At 37.4% G+C, this 21699-nt stretch overlaps 1 protein-coding gene across 1 annotated transcript; it reads left to right on the forward strand.

The window, feature by feature from the left end:
- Positions 1–1660: 1660 nt before the first annotated feature.
- LOC113228652 (BPTI/Kunitz domain-containing protein-like) lies at positions 1661–13795 on the forward strand. Its single transcript, XM_026462008.1, has 5 exons — positions 1661–1973; positions 6674–6752; positions 11183–11292; positions 11804–11897; positions 13642–13795. The coding sequence occupies exons 1-5, from the start codon at positions 1751–1753 to the stop codon at positions 13793–13795; spliced, it is 660 nt and encodes a 219-aa protein (XP_026317793.1). The 5' UTR covers positions 1661–1750.
- The last annotated feature ends 7904 nt before the right edge of the window (positions 13796–21699 follow it).

The following is a 21699-nucleotide window of genomic DNA, read 5'->3' on the forward strand; positions in this document are numbered from 1 at the left end:
ATAATATACAGGGTTACAGGAAAAGTCGTGCTAGATCCGTTAAGGGCGTGGAGTACTCATCATTTCTGACTTATTTTACTATGAAACACCCTACCCTAAACTTAACCCTTTTCGAGATATTTGACTTTTATTTTTTTTTATTCAAAATTGCCGATTTTTAGGCTACTAAATTTAATTTTGTTTATTTTGTGTGTTTTATTATTATAATTATTGCATTTTTACATGTGTGATAAGATGCTTTAGGACCTCAATCATTAAAATAGTGAATAAGTTAATTCAATACGCCGAAAGTTAAGAAATTAAAAAAAAAATTAGAAAGTTTATTTTTCTCTAAGGGTTATCTAAAAAAAATATTATGGCAGTTGATCGGCAGATAAGTTATAAAATATCTGCGTTTCATATAGATATAATATTGGCACTAGTGCTCCAAGTGTGAAAGTTGAGACCTTAACGATAGGTATCTACTATGTTCCTGGAGGTACCGAACGTAAGTAACATATTATTAAATTTATTTCATTATCCTCTATATCTATGTTATTATATATACATATAATAAAATGGTGTATTGAAGATTGATTGAATATTCAACTTATAATTAAATTTGAAGGACGGACGAGGACCCGCGTCTTCCCGTGAAAGGATCTCTGGCCCCGTTTATGCCATAATTTATTTAGTTTCCTATTACATGCAAATAAATCGTTCGTTCCTAATGTTTATCCGTCTCTGTAGAATGTATTGGATTCTAAGTGATAGGGTAGGGGGTAGGATAGGATAGAGCATGTGAAACGATATAGAGAATTAGTAGGAACTAGGTAATAATAGCTGTCATTCGAAATGCGAAGGCGTAGATTGGTCCTACGGTTCCGACACAGGGATGTTAGAGAGAGACGGTGGGATTGGTTCGTCGTTCTGAACGTTGTAGTCTAATTCCTTTTTTGTCTGCGCAGAAAATCCGGAGGGGCTCGCGTCTCGTTACGAACTAAAACCAACGCCACCAGTATATTTTCAAATAGAAAAAAAATCTACTTCGAGATGTTACCAAGTCAGGTTATGTGATCTCTAAATATGCATGCGACGTGAATCGTGTGGATGTTGGGTTCTTGCATAGAGCCACTGCTTGCATTATCAGTGGCTCGCAGGCACTGTGGCCGACGTGAATGGTGCGTCGTTAGCGATAATCCAATTCGGCAGAAGCGGCTTACGGTGGCCGAAATTCGGCCAGTCGGCCGAGGGCAATGTGAGCTGGAATTTGAATGCAAATTGAAAATGCCATTAGATCAGCAAACATCTGCTCTACATCGCTTCTGCGAGTAACTGCGAAATCATTAGCGATTTTACTGCGTGGCTTGGTAATCTCATACCTACCAACAAGCTTGTATAATTTAGAAATAGTGTAAATAAAGCGGATTACGAGCGTTTTAAAGGAGTTTTATTATTTTGCACGGTCATTTTACACGGTCTTGTTGGTACTGTAAAAAAAATCTTGCCTTGTTACTCTTTAATCACAAAAACAGTAAATTATAAGTTTGTTTTAAAAAAACTGTGCCAGCTCGTCGAAATAAAGAAAAAACAGTAAAAACAAAATGCGCCTGCTTTTGTTTCTCTAAAATCGGACTACGGTTTTAATATTTCGATAAGTAATAACGCATTTTATAGCCCCTTCGCTCAACTTTTATACGGTTATAACTTTTATGTTTTGAATCGTAGGATTGAACGCAATTTTTTAGATCATGCGCTATAGCGCACGTTCATGTATTTGGAGATGGAAAGGTTAATTTGTACTTTGTTAATATTGTGTTTAGTGCTTGTAAACATAAGTGTTTGTTCTGGTGAAGATGACGTGACGACGACGAGCCAGGATTATGTTTATAGGCCTACAGCAACTTCAAGGAATGGACTTAAATGGATTGAGTATACACCAGCCAGTCCGTTGGATCTGTTTAAATTGGCTGGACACGCCATCAGTAGACGCAGTGAGTACGTTTGCAATAAAAAAAGAGATAGTTTGTATGGCTTAGGTTTGACCGTAAACTTTTAAAAAGTAATAATAAATCATACATAATGACGATGGCCTTTTTCATAAGCACTTCATCTTTTTACTTTTCACCTTCATTTACATTGGTCAATTGGCTGAGAGCACAATTTATTGAATTTCTCTATATAAGATCATAGAATCGTACAGTGATCTTATACAGCATGAGAAGACACCGATGTTGCCAGATACATATAATTATTGAAAAATTGGGTACGGTATTAACAACATCCCTCTATAGATACACAATTGGAGGCGGGTAGAATGGATATGGCTGATAATTCCTCTTTGATTAAAACAAATTGCCACCGTGAGTCTATCGAATTCGCTAAATTTAATTTCAAATTCGAAAAATTAGTCTTAAGGTTAAAAGAAATCAATTAAAATCGTCATTAACACAAATACTAACAAGGTTTCTACCAGACGGACTGCATGTGCGAAGTCGCTAGGTATATACAATTGTTGACATTAACTGCAAGTAGCAATCGCTGCGCGTCTAGCTTGGAAGCTCAACGTTGCTCAGTTGATGTCGAAATGGAAGCGCAGACGTCACTTGTAAATTGTCACTGTATTCCGAGGATTTATGATTCCAAATGTTGACGTAGCGGAGTATATCAATTGGGTTCAGGTGCTAATGAAAAGTGAGCAAGACCAAAGGGAATGTACTTACATTTAATAAAAGCAAGAAAGCAAAGGTACGAACGAACATAGAAAACAAGGACTATAACATCATAGTTTCAGATACAAAAAATCATATATCCGTATATGAATGTCAATTATTGATTTTGATTTTCGGGCTATCGTTCACATCGACCGCAGCAAACGCTTGCAATAGATATCTCGACTGCACGTAGTTGATCACGACCGCACGTCTTAACTGTAGATGTGCAGTCCGTCTATTAGGAGCCTAATGTAACATAAACAAGAGTAAGATGTAGTCATTTCGCGGCGACTTTTCGTTTTTGAAAAATTACAACATACTCATGCTAAAATTAGCACCGAAAGATTTACTGACTGATTGTACTGAAAATATTAATTCTTGTAATGGCTAGGGATGCTGTGTAATTTGCCATACAATATTGTCAAATAATTTACGCGGTCGCTGGCAACTATTGATACAGTGTAAATTAATGAAAGAAGTATTAATTAGGATATTTATGTCAGTCCGTTCGCTGTAAAGATACGGTGTCAAGAGCATGTCAACCTTGTTACATAAGATTTATGCGTAGTCTAAAGTCCATTGTCAAGAGTAATGTGCTCTTGAGCTACATGCACTTGATACCATTGATTTAGTGCAAAATAAACCACGAAAATAACATTTGGATCAACATATTGTTCAGCCAGACTGTCTACTGAATAGTTCACTTTTGTTCACACAAAAGAAGAATATTTATGTTATTGAATATCATGATGTTTTTACTACCATAATATACTTATATTTTTTTTTTGAAAACACTTCACTAGTTTGTTGTTATTATTGATACAAAATTAAACAACACAAAGAAAACTTCCTTTGATCCAGCATCTGTTGACTTGACTAGTAGTTAAGTTGGTAAGAGCCAGTGGCGTAGCGTTGATTACTGCTGCCCGGGGTCAATAATTAAATTTACTAAATGATTACTAAAGTACTTCGTTCGGGCAAACTCGGCTCGGTTGTGTTTTTATGTTCGCCTGCCGTCGCCACCTTTGTGTTGTTCAAGATATTGTTTTCTCAAATAGTGGAATTTATTTTCTAATTGTAAGCAAAAAAATATTTTTAGTAGTTAGGACTTGCCGCCTCCCTCATTGCTGTGCCACCCGGGGCCATGGCCCCCTCTGCGCCCCCTCACGTCGCACCACTGGTGAAAGCGATGGTTCCAGTGTGGCTACAGACGCTGGTTCGAATCCAATCAAATCGAACGACTTTTTCTTAATGTTAGTTGATCTTTGTATCAATAATAATAATAATAATAAAAAAACAGGTTCGGACAAAAATGGGTGTAAAATTACGCTTACCCAGATTTTGCTGCTGTAGGTTATAAGAGCTTATTATATACAGGGTGTAAAAAATTAATGGGACATGAAGGGGAACTACCTTAAATACTTAAGATAACTAATTTCACTTAAAAGAAACATTATTTTATTTTCCTTAATATGAATGACTGCATTCACAGTTACTTTTAAAGCATACGTCTACCAGGAATCGAAAGAGTAGCTAAAAATGCAAAAAGTATACTTTCGGTCAGAGTTGCAGAACGACAATTAATTCTTGAGTTAATTATTTCATTTAATAAGATTACACCAATCAGGTTTCTGTGCTCTTCTAATATAAGGAGATTTTAATGCTTAAATTAGGGATCTTTTGGCATACACGGCAATTTAAGGAATTTATAAATTTATGTTGGATGCTCTCAATTCGGTTCTTATAGATTTTGTATAAAAGTGATCGTATTGTATGTACTACCATATTCCAACGTGCTTCTTACGTATTCGCATATGCAATTTAACACACATCATTATTAGAAAACTCTTAGCAAACTCGCTTCAAGAAATCAAGGTTTTTGTATCCTTTGTTACCTATTACAGTTGATGTGATTGTCCATCAATAAATGATGATGCAGAGAACCTAGATCACGCCCCATACTTGTTTTAGCGACTATGGCCCCATTAACCCTTTGACCGCCGCGAACGCTTTAAAGCCTTCAACTCGTGTAATTTAAGAACCTTTAAACTACCTGGCTGATACGCCAATGACGCTTTAAAGCTTCAATGGAAACCTATAATTCTCAAATGAAATTAATAAATAAATATTAAGATATTCCTTGTGTTATTTGTATATTCTAGTTAAGTATGGATTCATAGTTACATTTTATGGTCAGTTATTTTCTTCTTTGGTTTAGGAGAATCGAATTAATATAAAGTGGAAATTCATAACATGTCACATTACTATAATATAGACTTGGCGTCAAGTGAACGAAACTAGTGTTTGTCAATGGCGGTCAAAAGATTAAATTTGGAGGTATATTCTGCTATCACCACGTCAACGATTTGAAAAGCAGATAACCTGACATTAGCTAACGTTGACCTTAATACGATTTACATTATAATAGTTTGATAAACTGTTGAAATCTATTTGCAACTTGTCACAATCATCAGAGTTTGTGACATTAATGTTCGTATCGTCGGCTTACATCAGGAATTGAGAGTTGGTAACTTGGTAGACGTCGTACAAGCAAGCATTATAAAAATGGGGACCCAGGAGAGAACCTTGAGGTACTCCAGGGTGAATTGTCACCAGGTCAGATTTGTATCCACCTACGACAACAGCCTGCTAGCGATTTATCAGATAGGACTCTATCCATCGAAGAAGGTTACCGCATGTTGCAAAAAAAGACGTCGTATAGGTAAGCATTATAAAAAAGAAGGGGACCCAGGAGAGAACCTAGAGGTACTCCAGAATGGTTCGTCACCAGGTGAGATTTGTATTCTCCTACGACAACAGCTTGCGAGCGATTTGTCAGATATGACTCTATCGAAGAAAGTTACCGCACATTCCAAAAACTTTTCCAATTTTCGTAACGGAATGACTTAAATAATAAGTATACTTATTACTATACTTATTATTTATTATCGTTTACAGATACGATATTACGAATGAAATTTATACAATTAATATCAACCGCGCGAGATCGTATTTCTTAGTTGGTATGGAAATTGGACTGGAAGTCTCTATTTACGTATGTTAATAGTAGCTGACGTCAATGCGATATTGTATTGTATACACTGTTAAGATTCGTCTACATGGCCAAGCTGCCCTGCTTGGATGGAGTACCATTTTCCTTAAAGAGCACACACGCTTTATATGCAATTTTACTTGTATTGCGGAATGAGTGTGGAATGTGTGGAAACTTATGTGGTTATAATCATATAGTAAAATTGTTTATTTATCTCTTACACATTTAGGGCTTGTGCACACGGTATGTTTTTAACGCACAGACGACGAACAGATGACGCGTGTTAAGCCGGGTATTCATTAGCGAAGCTGTAACTGTAACGTGACAGATACAGTAACGAGGTTCTAGTGTTTATGCGTGTAAGCAGTCTTCACTCGGTAGAAAGTACCAGTAGGTACCTGGTTATCGTCGGCTCACTGCGAACCGCACGCGTTTTGCTCGCGACGGGCTTGCGAACCACGTACACACTGATTCTTACGGTTACAGCTTGCTAGTGAGTACGCGGCTTTAACGCGATTTAAATGAGATTTTTAGTCTTAAAATTCTTAATTGCTGTAAATTAATAAATAGTAAACCCAACTTATGAAAACCAGCAAGGATACTAATAATAATAATAATAATGCACAGACTCATAGCCCTGCACTAGAGAAACCCTGTATTGCGGGTGCCACGGACACACACACATTAATTACACCCAAACTCACGAAAGAAATAAATGTAGGCCATACAAATATTTCTCACGGCCCGGGAATCGAACCCGGGACCAATGCGTGGCAGTCCGGCATGGTAACTCTTCGGCTACGGAGGCAGTTAATTACGTTATTTATGTTGAGGTTAACATAAATGACGTAATATGTGTCGGTTATTTTATTGTTGTTTAAGTATTGCCAAATTGTTGATTAGAATTAATATAATAATTGTTTTGCAGGCGAGTCTGAAATCTGGAACTGGGATATATGGTGTCAGTTGCAAGCAATACCTGGGAACTGTACTAAGCAGATAGCTAGGTATATTGTCATTTCAAAGTTTGTATTGTACGATCTACTACGACAGTGACAACGTCAACAAGGGCCGCCTTTTTTATGGTTTATAAAACGGGAAACTGACGAACCCTTCACCTTATGGACGCCGACAGACATTTGTAATACTAAACAGCCTAGTGGGAAAACAGTTGCTTTTCAATTGAGAGTTTGACGGTTCGGATCTCGGTATGACCTTACCGTATGACTTACATATAAGTACTTATAAATTTTATACATTTACCTCTAGGTAACAGTGACGTGCGGGCTCCATTCTTGATGTTTTCACATCATGAATGGAGACTGCACTTGAGGAAGGTTCACAATTTTTTTTTAAATTTTGACGAACGTGTGAACTTGTTAAGTCCCAAACTAAATTGGGCCGTTATTGCGGACTATAGCCTAAATAAACCCTTTCCTTGGTGGAGACACGAGCTCAGTAATGGAACGTAGGTATAAAGTGTGGATGATAAATTCTGAAGTCTCGTGAACCTGTTATTGCGCTGGTGTGCCTATCTTTCAATCTAAAACACAGCTGTGTTTCTTTGCTGTAGATTCCGCAGAAAATTCTACGAAATTAAATTACGTCTTATTAAACCACCTTGTAAGAAACTTAGTATTGCCTACCTATTTATTTATTTATTTCTTCGGTTTACCAACGTCTGTGTATAATAATAGGGGTTAAAGTATGAAATTGCCGATTTGTACTGAAAATCTAAATTGTTTATTTTTTAAATTTTCAACAAATTTATTTAATCAAAATAGTTGCCATTATTATCTATACATTGCTGCCATCTAATGGGAAGGTTATTAATGCCTTTGCGATAGAACTCCGACGATCTAGACTGCACAAACTGTGTGAAAGCATTTTGTACTGCCTCCTGGGAAGAAAACTTCTTGTCACGTAGATAATTGTCCAAATCACGAAAAAAATGGTAGTCCGTTGGAGCAAGGTCTGGTGAATACGGAGGATGACGAATGGTTTCTAACTGCAGTTCCTGAAGGGTCAAAATGGTTTCTCGTGCTGTGTGAGGTCTCGCGTTGTCGTGGAGCAATAATGGTGAAGATCGATTCATGAGTCGGGGCTGTTTTACTGCTAGTTTTGTCAACATGGTTAGGTGTTCGGCACAATAGACATCTGCCGTTCTTGCTTGACCAGATCGGAGAAAACTATAGTGAATAACACCATGCTGAGACCACCAAACAGTTACCATTACCTTTTTATTGGTAAGTTTTGCTTTAGGACACTGTTGTGGCATTTGACCTGGGGTCAGCCATTGCATTTTTCTTTTCCGGTTATCATAAAGAATCCACTTTTCATCACATGTTACAATTCGATCCAATATTCCTTCATTTCTGTACCGGTTCAACAAGGCAACACAAGTTTGAACACGCGTTTCTTTCTGCAGATCAGTCAAATCATGAGGCACCCATTTTTCGTATTTTTTTATTTTATTGATTTGACGCAAGTGAGTCAATATTGTGGGTAAGGTAACGTTAAACCATGCCGCTAATTCCTGGGTAGTTTGACTAGGATCGGCTTCCACTATCTCTCTTAATTCATCGTTATTCACCTGTGTGGGCGGTCTTCCTCGTGCCTCGTTCTTTAAGTCGAAATTTCCATCACGAAAGCGTTTAAACCAAAATCGCACGGTGCGTTCATTAGTAGACCCCTCTCCAAACGCAGCATTGATATTGCGGGCTGTTTCTGCCGCGTTAGTTCCGCGTCGGAACTCGTATTCAAAAATCACTCGAATTTTCGCAGTATCCATCTTTCTTGTCTAAATTGAATAACAAAAACAATTGAAAGTCGATATTCAAATGTTTCAAATTTAAAAAAAAAAATCACAGAAACCATTTGAAAAAAGTTTCATTCGAAAACCTCAAACCATGAAGATTCTATGAAAATTCAAAGAACCTATTGCAATAAAACGGCAATTTCATACTTTAACCCCTAATATTAACTTATTATATCTTATTATACCTTTACAAGCAATTGTTGCGACTATATCTAAATAAAATTTAAAAAATATATTATGGTGCTATTATATTATTGCTCGTTGATTTTCTTTCTAGGCTTTACAGCAAAATAATAATTTTAGTTACTCGAAAAAAAAATTGATTCTCCATATCCATATCGCATCAGATTTTCTCCTCAAAATTTGTTAGTTATCGCGATTACTATTATCTAGTTCATTTGGTCGGAGCTTATTTTACACATGAATAGCGAACATAAAATAGGAACATAAAATGTTATTATACACATAACTTTAGATCGAATTACATTTCGTAACTCCGACCATGGCATGCGCCAAGGTAATGTTTCTAGTAGCGGAATTTTTGTTTCGATTGTGTAAATTTGTCATGCTCGTTTAATTAAAAATATAAAATAAAACTTTAATATAAAATCGTTTAATATAAAAAAAAAGTATCGCTTATGGCTGGTATCAGAAGTATTAGTCCCAACGGCAACTGACAATGGCTACGTTACAGCAGGTTTGATTGTCGAATCCTAACGTACTGAGTAGGGCAAATCAAATGTTTATATATATATATATATATTATAAAATATAGGTGCGCATTTGACCTCCATCTCACCTGATGGAAAGTGACAATGAGGTCGACGACGGAGCATGCACACTTAAATAATGCCTATTCACTCTCGCCTTGAAAAGGTCCAAGTTATAACGTTCAGGGAACAAGTCTGCAGGCAGGGAATTCCACTCCATAACCATTCGCCATATAAATGTGGAAGCGTAACGCTTCGCGCGAATCCTTGGAATATCCACAACATAGGGGTGAAACCCAAGCCTACGCCTAGTCCCCCGGTGATGGAAAGGGGAAGGCGGGATTAAATCGTGTAATTCCATCGCACACTCTCCGTGATATATCCTGTAAAAGCAGGCAACTTTACGGCGGTGTTCAAGGCACTGCAGCTTCGCCTCCACTAATCCCGAGTCAATTATAAGCCTCTTGGCACGGTTGTCAATTGAATCCAAAGTGGTCAGTTGATATGTCGCAGAGCCATCCCAAAGGTGGCAGCACTACTCCATGCACGATCGGACTTGTGCTTAGTACAGCTGAAGCAACTGTCCCGGTGTAAAGTAACGCCTCACCCTGGAAAGGATCCCAAGCATTTCCTTGCTGCATTTCCGGCCATGGATTCAATGTATCTGCCGAAGTTCGAATTGGACGACAGGTCCATTCCAAGTAGCTGGAGACAATCGGCTATCGGTATGGATATATCACGAAAAGTCGGAGTCAGCTCAAAGGGACTCCGTTTGTTGTGGAGAATAGACACGCCTGCGTTTTGGTAGCGTTAAATTTGAACAAATTGGCATTGCCCCAATCGGAGACTGCCTGGAGTGTCAAATCTAAACGGCTAACCATGGACTCTCGACAAGACTGGATTTTCTCTCCACTGACCCTTGCATTGGTCAAGTATCTATCTACAACTGTACTGTCATTAGCATACGCAAAGGTACCTGGAATTAACATATCATTGATATGCAGCAGAAAGAGGATGTGGACAGTACGGAACCCTGAGGAACTCCGGCTAAAATCAATTGCAATTAAAATCAATTGCAACGTGGCAATTAATTTTAATTTCAATTGCAACGTCGCAATTAATTTTAATTGAATTGATTTTAATTACAATCAATTTTTTAAATTGTCCTAAGAAACAATTGAAACTAACAATTAAAACCGAAACTACCGAATAAAAGTGTCATTACGAATATGGCACTCATTTCTAAATCCAAGATGGTGTGCACGATTTTTCAAATAATAGCAAGTTGGGTATTGTTTTCGAGGTATTTGGGGGTGCTCATTACGAATATATATTTCTAAATCAAAGATGGCGGACATGACTTTTAAAATGTATTTTGCCCTACACCGATTGTCACCTTACCTATGACTACCGCCAAGCAGCAATGGGACCAAATACTTCGTTCCGGTTTGGAAGGGTAAGGGTGCTGGTGAAATTACAGGCACATGGCACTTGTCCACTTATGTCTCAAGGTGACGGGCGCAGTGGCAGTGCTTCTCAAATCTTTGCGATTTAAAACTCGCAAAAAAGTGTCATTCCAACTTCTATGGGCAGGCGATCGGTTACCACTAGGCGCATGACTTGGGCGTCCCGTCACTTGGTACCATAAAAAAATGTGAGATGCTCGTGTGAAAAATTTGATTGAACTATACAATACATGTCTCATGAAACCGGGTCATGTTTTTTCCTGGACAGCAGTTTTCAGCGTGCAGTGGTAAAACAAATTCTTATAATAGTCCGAATTGGTCTTTTGTAGGATCCTGCAAATGTGGTGCCCGTGTAAATGTGGTATTGAAACACGTTTGCCAATAAACAGGATCCTGCAGAACAGGACGCCGTCATTATGGGTTTACACTGGTTTTTAATACAGGTACTATTACGACTCGCAACTGGACCAATGTCAGACGTTCACATATTCTGGTTGTGGCGGGAACAAAAATAAATTCGACAGCATTCTTAACTGCGAGCGACATTGTAAAGGTGAGTATTATGCACAGAGTTCTGAATAGACTTCATGATATATTTACGAGTGGATAGAATACTTCTCCCAAAAATTCTAGAATTATTAAATAAAAAAATAAAAGCCAAAAAAACCAAAACATTATAGTTATATTTTTTTACTTACAATTACAAAACTTTTTCGTTCTATTTGGAATTTTTGTTCCGAATATTTAAATTTCGAATGCTCTTTGAATTAATAATAATAATGTACCAGATAACTACACCACAACGCAAAGAAAAATTATTTCGATCTGAACTCACCAGAACAACTACAGAACGAACCAACATCTGTTGCGACACCGGGGCCATTGCACGTAGAGAAATGACTATAGACTTGGTCTGTAGCTCAGTTGGTAAGAACGGTGGCCCCGATGTGGCAGATCAATAATAATAACAAATTTTACAATACTTGTAACGTCACATAGTCCCAATAAGACAATGTCAGAAGACATTCGATTATTTCTTTCAACTGCATACATGTTTATTGTAGGAGCTTCCTATATGAGGATAAGAGAAGGAGAGAAAATTGGAAACACCTGCAAGTTGCAGCCCAGCTCAGGATTGTGTATGGCGTTCATTGAAAAGTAAGTCAAATAGTCTGTAGCGCTTCAGTAATTTTTAGTTCAGTAATTGTGACTGAAAAAGATGAGCGTGCGTGTCACGACCATGTCACGACAGTGGCGTTGCAACTGCGGTTCTACATAATGTATGAAAATTAATAGTGGCGCAGCTGCAGCGCCACAGTGGTGCCACAGCAGTGTGAAAAGGTTGTAAACCGCTAATGAGCCCTGACCAGGACCACGGCAATAATATAGGATACTTCGGGTCACGAACAGTTATTCATAATTAATTCAAAAGGAAAAGGGTGTAACAAGACAAGGTATATGAAAAAACAGGTACAACGCTATAAAACACTCCCTACTTAAATACTAAATGTGAGACAGACTTACTCAGAAAGGGTCGAGTTATACAGTATTACAGATTGGTATTAAAATTGGCACGTGATTAGATTGAGGACTGGTAAAAGGATCAAAATTAGACGCAATTAAAAATTAGAACAGTACTGTTCGCTACAGCGATTGAGTAGGGAGCGACGGCGGAACGAAACAAAATAAGAATGGCGAGGCAAAGGAATTAAAGAACGATTCAAAATTTCAAAACAAGTGGCCAGGAGCCAGAGAAAAGGTGATAAAAAGGTGGGATGACGATGCAAGGAGGTCACATCGTCACAAGTGCTTCTATAAGCGTCTAATTAGACGGTGCCCTTGTTATTTCTATCAATCGCGAAAACTTAAGAATTTGGTACTTGAAATTCTGATTCGGCAACGACTAAATTGTAGTTTGTCGTGTAGGTAAATTATTGTGCATTAGAATAGGCACCAAGTCTGCTAATTTTAAATCATTTCAGTTGTGTGTGTTAGTGTCAATAGCTGGATTTTGTACGTTTGGTATTCTGCTAAAAGTTAAGTGTCATTACACAAGCCATTTTGCTTGTCATTGGATAGCCACTACTAGCTATACTACTATTCAACTGCGATTGCAAAATTTTGATATTCTGCCCTACAATGGCGAGTCGATGGTACGTTGATGACTTCGTCTACATTTAAATTGAAGACTTAATTGCTTATTCAACATTATAAAAGTTCAAATAAAAATTAAAATATACGTCGTAAATTAATTTTTTATCAGAGCAATTAAGGATTACAATCAATCTTCTATGTTCAGTACCAGTGTAGGCCCGACTCCACGAACTCATTATATTGTTTCCTGTATTTAAGAAGTGCGTGTTTGTTGGTTGGGCTGTATAGGGTTCAATATTTTTTCTTCCTTTTCCCTGTATTGGCAAGTGTACCTGTTCCCAATTTATCAATTTGATGTTGTATACATTTAAATTATAATGTTTTAGTTTCTGCTGACTAAAAAGTTAATAACTTATTTTTTGTCCTACGTGTGGAGATTTGTTACTAGCTTTTTCATCTGTTACTTAACATATATTTATTGTTAAAAATTCGCTGTAAATCTTCCAAAAATAAATAAATAAATAAGTAATTTCCATCGTAGTTTTAGTAAGGTAACATCAATCGTTAGTCATTGAATGAATTAATGCCATTGCTACCATTCCACTGACACTCCATTGACACTCAACTGCCATTGCAACTAGATTATAACAGAATAGCAAATATTATTATAATTGCAATATAATCTCAGTGGAGGCCCAATGGAGTTACAATGATCAGTGGTTTCAAGATAATTAGCAGATTTGGGGCCCTGGATTTCTGTTCAAAGTTTACAAATAAGCAGGCATAATTTTCTTATTGTTCAAACCAGGTACTACTTCGACCTTAATACGCATACCTGTAAAGAATTCACGTACGGCGGGTGCGGCGGCAACAAGAATAGGTTCAACACTTTGGAAGATTGCGAGTTGCAATGTAAACATTCTGCAACGTCCGCGGAGCAGACAGAAACTTTTGATGAATAAAGTTTATAATTATATTAATATTGCATTTTTTCTAGTATTATTCAACCACAAATTTAACACGCAATTAGTTTCGTCGCGCCACCGCTATATGGTATTAGTTGTAGGGGAAAGGTGTACCAGATGATGTAGTTGAAAAGACATTCAGCTTAAAGCAGATGTAAAAGCGTTGAATTACAGAATTTTTTTCTATTTACTTGTTGTCTTACTAAAAGCGTTTTATTTTTTGATCTTTCATTATAATATTTGAATATTTTGAAAACCCTACTAAAGGATCGTCTTGGACATCCCGGTGTCCATGATCCTCAGGGTATGGAGAAGATGATCCAGGGGATCGTGTTGCCCCTATTTAGGACAATTTCTAGGTTTTGGTAGAAACAAATGAAAACAACAACTTTTTAGACTTAAGAAAGTTCTCACTTATGTCATCTAGGTACATGAAACAACAGTTACGGAACTTCGAGAACAAATATTCCTAATTTATTAACATCTTACAGGTACTAAGGGTGAGCGATATTGTTTTTGACATTGACAAAACATCGTGTTTCAATAGCACGTACATCCTCGTCTCCAAATCTTTAATGTACTTGACGAACTTGATTTCCTGTTTAACACATCTTATGAAAACAGTTTTTATTTCACCTAAATATTTCACCAACCAACAGACCCTTTATTTTTACCTTTAGCCCGTCTTTTTAATGACATAACGAGTACCTACTGCGAACTATTTACTTGCGACTCTATGTGACATCCTACTTTTTACGCCTCTAGTTCTTTAGATCATAGTCTTCTGAGCACATATCACGATTCATTTTTCTTTTATAATTACGCAGCCTGGTCTAAAACAAGAAAAAGCATTTATATTTGTTGTTAATTGAGATGGATCATGTAAACGAAATCCAGTCTTCTACTATTTTATTCGTATTGCAAGCTATCTAATGAAGAGATTTCAGTACTGAGAAAAACATACAAATTAGAAATAGTACATTAACAATATACACAGTACAAGATGATCCCCACGGATCATTTCGTACACCAAAACCATAATCATCTTGCCTCAATTTACTTATTTTTATTTTTTGTTCGGCAAAATAACATGTATGCTGTCTACTGTTACCACGCCATTAAAAAGTAAATAGAGCATTATACAAAGCCACCAACACAAAAATCATAGCAATTGATTGCTTAGAATGGAACTTGCCTAACCTTTTAATCAACTTTACTTTAGATCTAACTCACACAATTTTTGTTCTTTTCCACAAAAATTAACTCGTCACACACATCGCTTTTACGAATTGACTGATGAGAGGGCACATGAGAGGGACATTGAGGACTACATTTTACTAAAGAAAATATCTAGATGACGTTACTAGTTTCGCTACAATTGAAAAGGATCATCTTACATCCAAGGATAATCTCGTACACCTTTTCCCTACTCTGAAACGCGCTATAGTTTTGTTAACTTCAATATAGTATAAGTCATCTCATATATTTTGTATTGTTAATGCTTTTTACCGCTGTAGCATTTGTATGGCACTGAAAGGCTCTCAAGTTATTGAGACATTTCGGTCCTTACTTACTGCTATCTTCGTATTTTTTTTGTTTTCAATTATTCTCTAAGGCTTCGGCACTAATCTTTAAAACAGTGTTGGGTCCCTAGCCGCATAACTTTTTGTTTTTGCCTTGTATTTAATGCACGCCATGCGCACTTTCTGTCTACGTCTCAATTTTCTACGCACCCCCTCTGCTAACTAGGGATACAGTATCGAATGAAAAGTATCAATACCAACTGTAATCATGAGTAGTATCGCTTAAAAAGTATCGTACTCATAAAAGTATCGAAACAATCGATACTTTTGTCCTGCAGATTTTCCTTTTCCTTCCTTGAAAGCAGAATTCATGTGTTTCATGAATTTGTTTTTTTTATTGATTTATGATTTGTAATTGAAACAAATAATAAAAGGATTTGATTAATTTAACCAACTGATCAATTCAATCAATCGTCATTTCACATAATTTGTGTTACTTCAATTTCCAATTTCCCACTCCCCTGTACAATCACTTAAAAACAAAAATCTATTTTAAATTTTTATTGAATAGATTTGTTTTTTGTGAAATTACTCTACTAGTTTGTTGTAATTATTAAAACAAAGACCGAACACTCAGAGAAAATTCCTTCGATCCGGCCGAACGGAACGAACCAGCGGACCTCACGAATTTTTCTATGTGCTTGTTACACGACAGTGTCTTTGTATTTGGTTTTTCAACGACTTTTTAGTCGTAGCGCCATCTATGAGAAATCTATGAAAGTTTTATCACCCAGTTAGATACCTTTACAGCTACCGGCCCTGGCGAGAGATATATAGCGACATTGCATGCATTGTAAATTACACCGAAAGAACGTTAAGTTGCCTAGACTAGAAGTGCCCAAGTTTGATGGAAACGTAAAGAATTGGGTTCAATTTTGGGGTCAATTTCGGAAAATTCATGAAGATGATGATATCGATAATACTGACAAGTTTCAAAACCTACTGCAAGCTACGACAGAAAACAGCCCTGCCTCTCGACTCGTCATGAGCTACCCGCCCAGCGCAGCCAACTACCCGAAGGTTATGTACAGGTGGAAAAAAAGGTTTCCATAGTCTAAGGAAAAGTCTAAGGTCAAAATATGCCAGAGAGTAATGATACGTCAAATATTGTTCCCCAAAGTAGATCGAATGATTTGCTATGTTAACTCAAGTCCACAATCTTGTTGCAAACTCTATGCATGAAGCTCGTTTGTAACAACAAGGAGATTTGTGTTAGAGCACTCGTCGACACTGGAGGAATTAGCTACTCGACTAGGTTTAAAACCAACACGCATGGAAAACATTACTTACAGCTTATTCGGCGGTATTGAGAAAAAAACGAAAAACATCCGATCTACGATATCAATTTGAAGAGCTTGTATAATATTTTTTCTACGCGTATGTTTGTTTTAGGACAAGAAAATATTTGTAGTCTTCTACCTAAAGTTAAATCCGATGTATTGATAGACTACGACGAAAGGGAATAACTTTGACTGACTCGACTACTACTCTTGACGACGTGACTGTTTTACTTGGTGCGGACTTCTCAGGTATGTTATTTACTGGTACGATTTTACAACTTGAAAATAATTTCACCACAGTTCAAACCCAAATGGTGTGGATTATTCAGGGTCCAATTACTGGCGTCTATACGACTACTATGGTCCTACACTCCTTATCCAATTTGGAATTAGGTGATCTGTGGGATTTAGGGATTCTTGGGAATTCGAGACTCCAGTGTGCAAGTTTCGAAACAGTCTCGAGAAAAAGAAATTTAGCAACGGTTCAATGATACTGATAAGAAAACAGATATGAGGTTCACTTCCATGGCGCGAGTACAGTCCACGACCACTACCTAATTTCGAGATAGCCCAAAAATTACTATTGTCTACGACCATCGTGTTTACTCAAGGATACTGAGAACTGGCCTGTAACAGATTTTCTCGTTGATTCTACTCAAGTGAACGAAGAAAGAAGAAAAACTCATACCAACGAGATGTTAGTCGAAGTATCAACATTCTTAAGTAAATTAACGTAAGTATTATTTCTCAAAATCGCTTGGATATTTAGAATGAAACACAAGCCAAATACTGTGCTTCCGTATGGCGAACTTACGTGTGGAGAGGTGGAATGTGCAGAGAAGACATTGTTTTGAGTCATTGAAGCTAATGCTAGGAACGAAATCGACAAACTGCAAATGTTTGTTGACGCTGATGGGTTAGTTCGCTTAGAAACAAAACTAGTTTTCGTGAATGATAGTAACGACTTCAAGGCACCAATTGTTTTATCTGGTTCGGATATTGTAGTGTGGCGACTAGTTGTTCAACAGTGCCAAATATTGCAACACGCTGGAACACAGACGCTAATGGCAAACCTTAGAGAAAGACTGTGGGTTATAGGAATAAGGAAAGTTGTAAAACAAGTGGTCAAAGTACAGCATTTAAAGTGAGCGGTGTAGATTTAGCTGGTCTATTAACTTAAAGAACAGGCGCCAAGAGCTGGATAGTGCTTTTCACATGTGCAACATCTCATGAAGTACATTTTGAAGTTACAGAATCTTTGTCAACCCATGATGAAAGTGGCATTTCATACCTCCCGGTGCTCCGGTGGGGAGGATTCTACGAGCGCATGGTCCGCACCATGAAGAAGATGCTCAGCAAGGTACAAGGCAGAGCCTCTCTAACACTAGTTGAGCTTCAAACAGTACTTTGCGATTGCGAAGCAACCATAAACAGTAGACCGCTGACGTACGTAGGTAACGAGGAGAATAAAGCCAGACCGCTCACCCCGTCGATGTTCATGTTGTAATAACAACAACATTTCTGATATCGATGTCGTTGACAATAAGTCACTAAATGTGAAAGCTCGATATTACCAAAGAATTCGTGAAGATATCAGGCGACGTTTTCGCAACGAGTATGTCGGCTACCTAATTCTTAAGGGAAAATAACATCGTGCTACAGTAGGACAAGTAGGAGACATTGTTCTAATAGAGCAGGAAAATCAAAAGCGTATCTTGTGGCCTCTTGCTCGTGTAACCGAGATTTATACAGGTGCGGATGGTTACATCAGGGTGGCAAAGGTTCGTACCGCCTCCGGAGAGAAGGTAAGGCCTTTACAACGTCTTTTCTCAGAGGTTCACTATGATATACCTGAATTCCTTTCTGTTCCTCCGATATCAAAATTCCGTCGATGTACCCTGAGATTTCAATACCGAGCCGACTACCGTCACCGACTGTGACTCGCTCTGGCCATATATCACGGCCACCTGACAGATTGAATTTAAATGGCAGATTTATTTTTTGTAATTACCTATCATTTATAATGTATGTTTTGTCGAACCGTTCGGTTCCTTCGTCGTAGAGAGTGTCACGGTCGCATAGTAACGTTATAATAAGGTAATTTTTTTTCTAAAGTATTCTTTTGCAGTTTGGTTTAATTTACAGGGATTCGTTAAACACTGCGCCCGTCACTTAACGGTTACCATGCTAGTCTCCATGCAGAGGTCCCGGATTCGATTCCCGGGCCAGGATAAATATTTCGTATGGCCTACATTTGATTCTTTCTTGAGTTTGGGTGTAATTTCTAGTTGTCTATGTGTGTGTCTAAGACACCCGCCATACAGAGTTTCCCTAGTGCGGGGCTATGAGTGTGTGCGCTATTATTATTATTATTCTTAGGTGTCAGATTATAAATAAATTCCAACTAGTTATTACACGAAGTTGACAAACAAATAAAAATGTTTTGTGAACAAAAAAATGTTGCGTAAATCTAACCTAACAACCGTCTCCGTCATAAATAGGTACTATCTAGCACAAATGGTAACGAGATATCCGGTACGACAAGCATAGTTGCCAAGACTCATTAAGTGAACTAGTTGAGGACTTTGACATCAAATTACTTGCACTAATTACTGCAGAAAAAAATATTATTTGAACATAGTATGGAGAGCAACTCTATCGTCCTTCCTTATCATGATAACGTAATTGACAAGTTTAGAGAAATTGAGTTATTAACGTATTGTGGGAACTGCCGAATGAGATCTACAACCTTAGAAGGGTCTAATCGGTATATTTGCATCTTATCTAGTTTCAGTTTTATTGTGAAGAGTCTATATAAACTCGAATGGCTTTGGTTTTTTTTACACTATCAAGTGACGGGACGAACAAGTCGTGCCTGATCGTAAGAGCTACACGCCTGTCCATAATAGTTGCAGTGCCACTCAGAGCTTTGAATCGCAAACATCTGATCATTGCCACTGCGCCCGTCACCGTGAGACATAAGTTGACAAGTCCCATGTACCTGTAATTTCACCAGTACCCTCACCCTTCCAAACCGGAACGCAGTAATGCGTACATTACTGCTTGGCGGCAGAAATAGATAAAGTGGCAATAGTTTCCTGGACGAACTCTTTCACAAAGAGCTTCACTACTACCTTACCCTCATTTTTGGGACGGCTCCACCAAGTACCTACTCGATGCCTTGAATAGCTTGTAGCGTCGAACCGCACGTCTAATCGGCGATGAAAAGATAACTCACAATACACAGAACCTCTGCAACTGCGTAGATATGTATTTTTTTAAATTTTGTAGTGCCCCATCGCAATACTAATTTTAACCCTTTTTTATGATTCCAAGTGACAGGACGAACAAGTTGTGGGCCTGGTGGTAAGCGACACGCCTATCCATAACAGTTGCAGTGCTCCGAGTGAGCTTTAAATCACAAAAATCTTTTAAGAAAAGTTGTTAAAACTCTTTCACAAGGAGCTCTACTATTACAATCAACTTGTAGAAGTTGTTTGGCTCAACAATAATAGATTGACTGTAAATTTTAACAAAACAAATTTCATTCATTACGGAACTGCCAGAAACAATAAGTTAAAACTAAATATGAATTAGGTACAACAGATAAATTTCACAAGTAGAGCAAAGTAAATTTTAGGTTCAATAATGACGAAAACTTTGAATGGATGCTTTATATTGACGCAGTTTACATTGTTATGTGGTTTTTTGGTTCGTCCAGAGAAGTAGCTTAGAAATAGGTAAGGGCGGCAGTTACTTATTTCTGTCGCCAAGTGGTAATGTGAGCACTACAGCGTTCCGGTTTTGAAGGGTCAAAGTGCTGGTGAAATTACTGGCACATGGGACTGTCAACTTAGGGTCTGTCTGAGGGTGACAGGCGCATTGGTAGTGACCCTCAGATAATTGTGATTTAAAGCACTGCGTGGCACTACAGACTGGCGTGTCATTTACCACCAGGCGCACGACTTGTTCGTCCCGCCACTTGGTATCATAAAAAAAAGTTAACTTCTGAGAAAGCCACGTAACACCCCTACTATGTCTACAATTTTAGAGGTTTTTATGGCTATATATGGCTTATTGTATAGATAATTCAATAAATTTAATTCTAATAAATTATTTGTAACACAAAAAACGCGGGATGTCAATGTCTGGATTAGGACCCCGAGAATCGTGTAGTTTAATCTTTTAATATTTTACCGTGTGTGTATGTACATTTTTGAGGTAGCCTAGATGAATTAGTTTATACCAGTTGCACCAAATTATGTTGCTACCAAAAACAATGAGGGGTTATGTGTGTGAGAATTATGCCTTGCCCTTTAGTATAAAAGTGATAAGTAAAAATATTATTTATAATATTATGTTTTCAAATGTGAGCTGATGTGATGGCCAAGAGGAAGGAAAAAACTATAATAGATCAAAAATATTGTTATTAATTTTTTACGTCTTCATTGCTTGACAATAGTAATAGCCTGTATAGTCCTACAGTTAACTACGTGGGAACTGTAGCCCACAGGCTCTCACAATGAGAATGAATTGGCCCTATGCGGTTTGGAAACTGCATACATATAATGAAATTGCTTTTTTTTCACCGAAAAGCTCATGGTAAGTTTCAAATTGAATTTCGTGCATAAATTTCGAATATTTCAGAGATACCCTCAGCCTTTCATGACCTGTCTTATTAGGCTATCACGGAAATGGTAATTACTCACGATATTAGATGTAATAACTCTCACGATAGTGCTGGAATTGCTATATTATTTAGTTTCTAAAATATCGATTGCTCTCCAGTTTTGCTATTTGAACGTTATTCCATTGATTCATAATTTATGAATTAGTAGCACAGATATAGATGGATATAGATAACGATATTTCAAATATTTTTTTTCAAAAAGTGAATCACAATTCAAATTTAAATTAAGATATTCTATTTTTAATTTGAAAACTCATTTTAAGAGCTCTCATGCCAAAAAAGCTTTGACGTTGGCTCCGCCCAAAGGCTATACCCGTGTAAGGGAACAAAATATGCCCCTGACGTTAT

The sequence above is a fragment of the Hyposmocoma kahamanoa genome, unplaced genomic scaffold (genome assembly GCF_003589595.1).
Source record: "Hyposmocoma kahamanoa isolate Upper Pololo Valley unplaced genomic scaffold, ASM358959v1 232, whole genome shotgun sequence".
NCBI lineage: Eukaryota > Metazoa > Arthropoda > Insecta > Lepidoptera > Cosmopterigidae > Hyposmocoma > Hyposmocoma kahamanoa.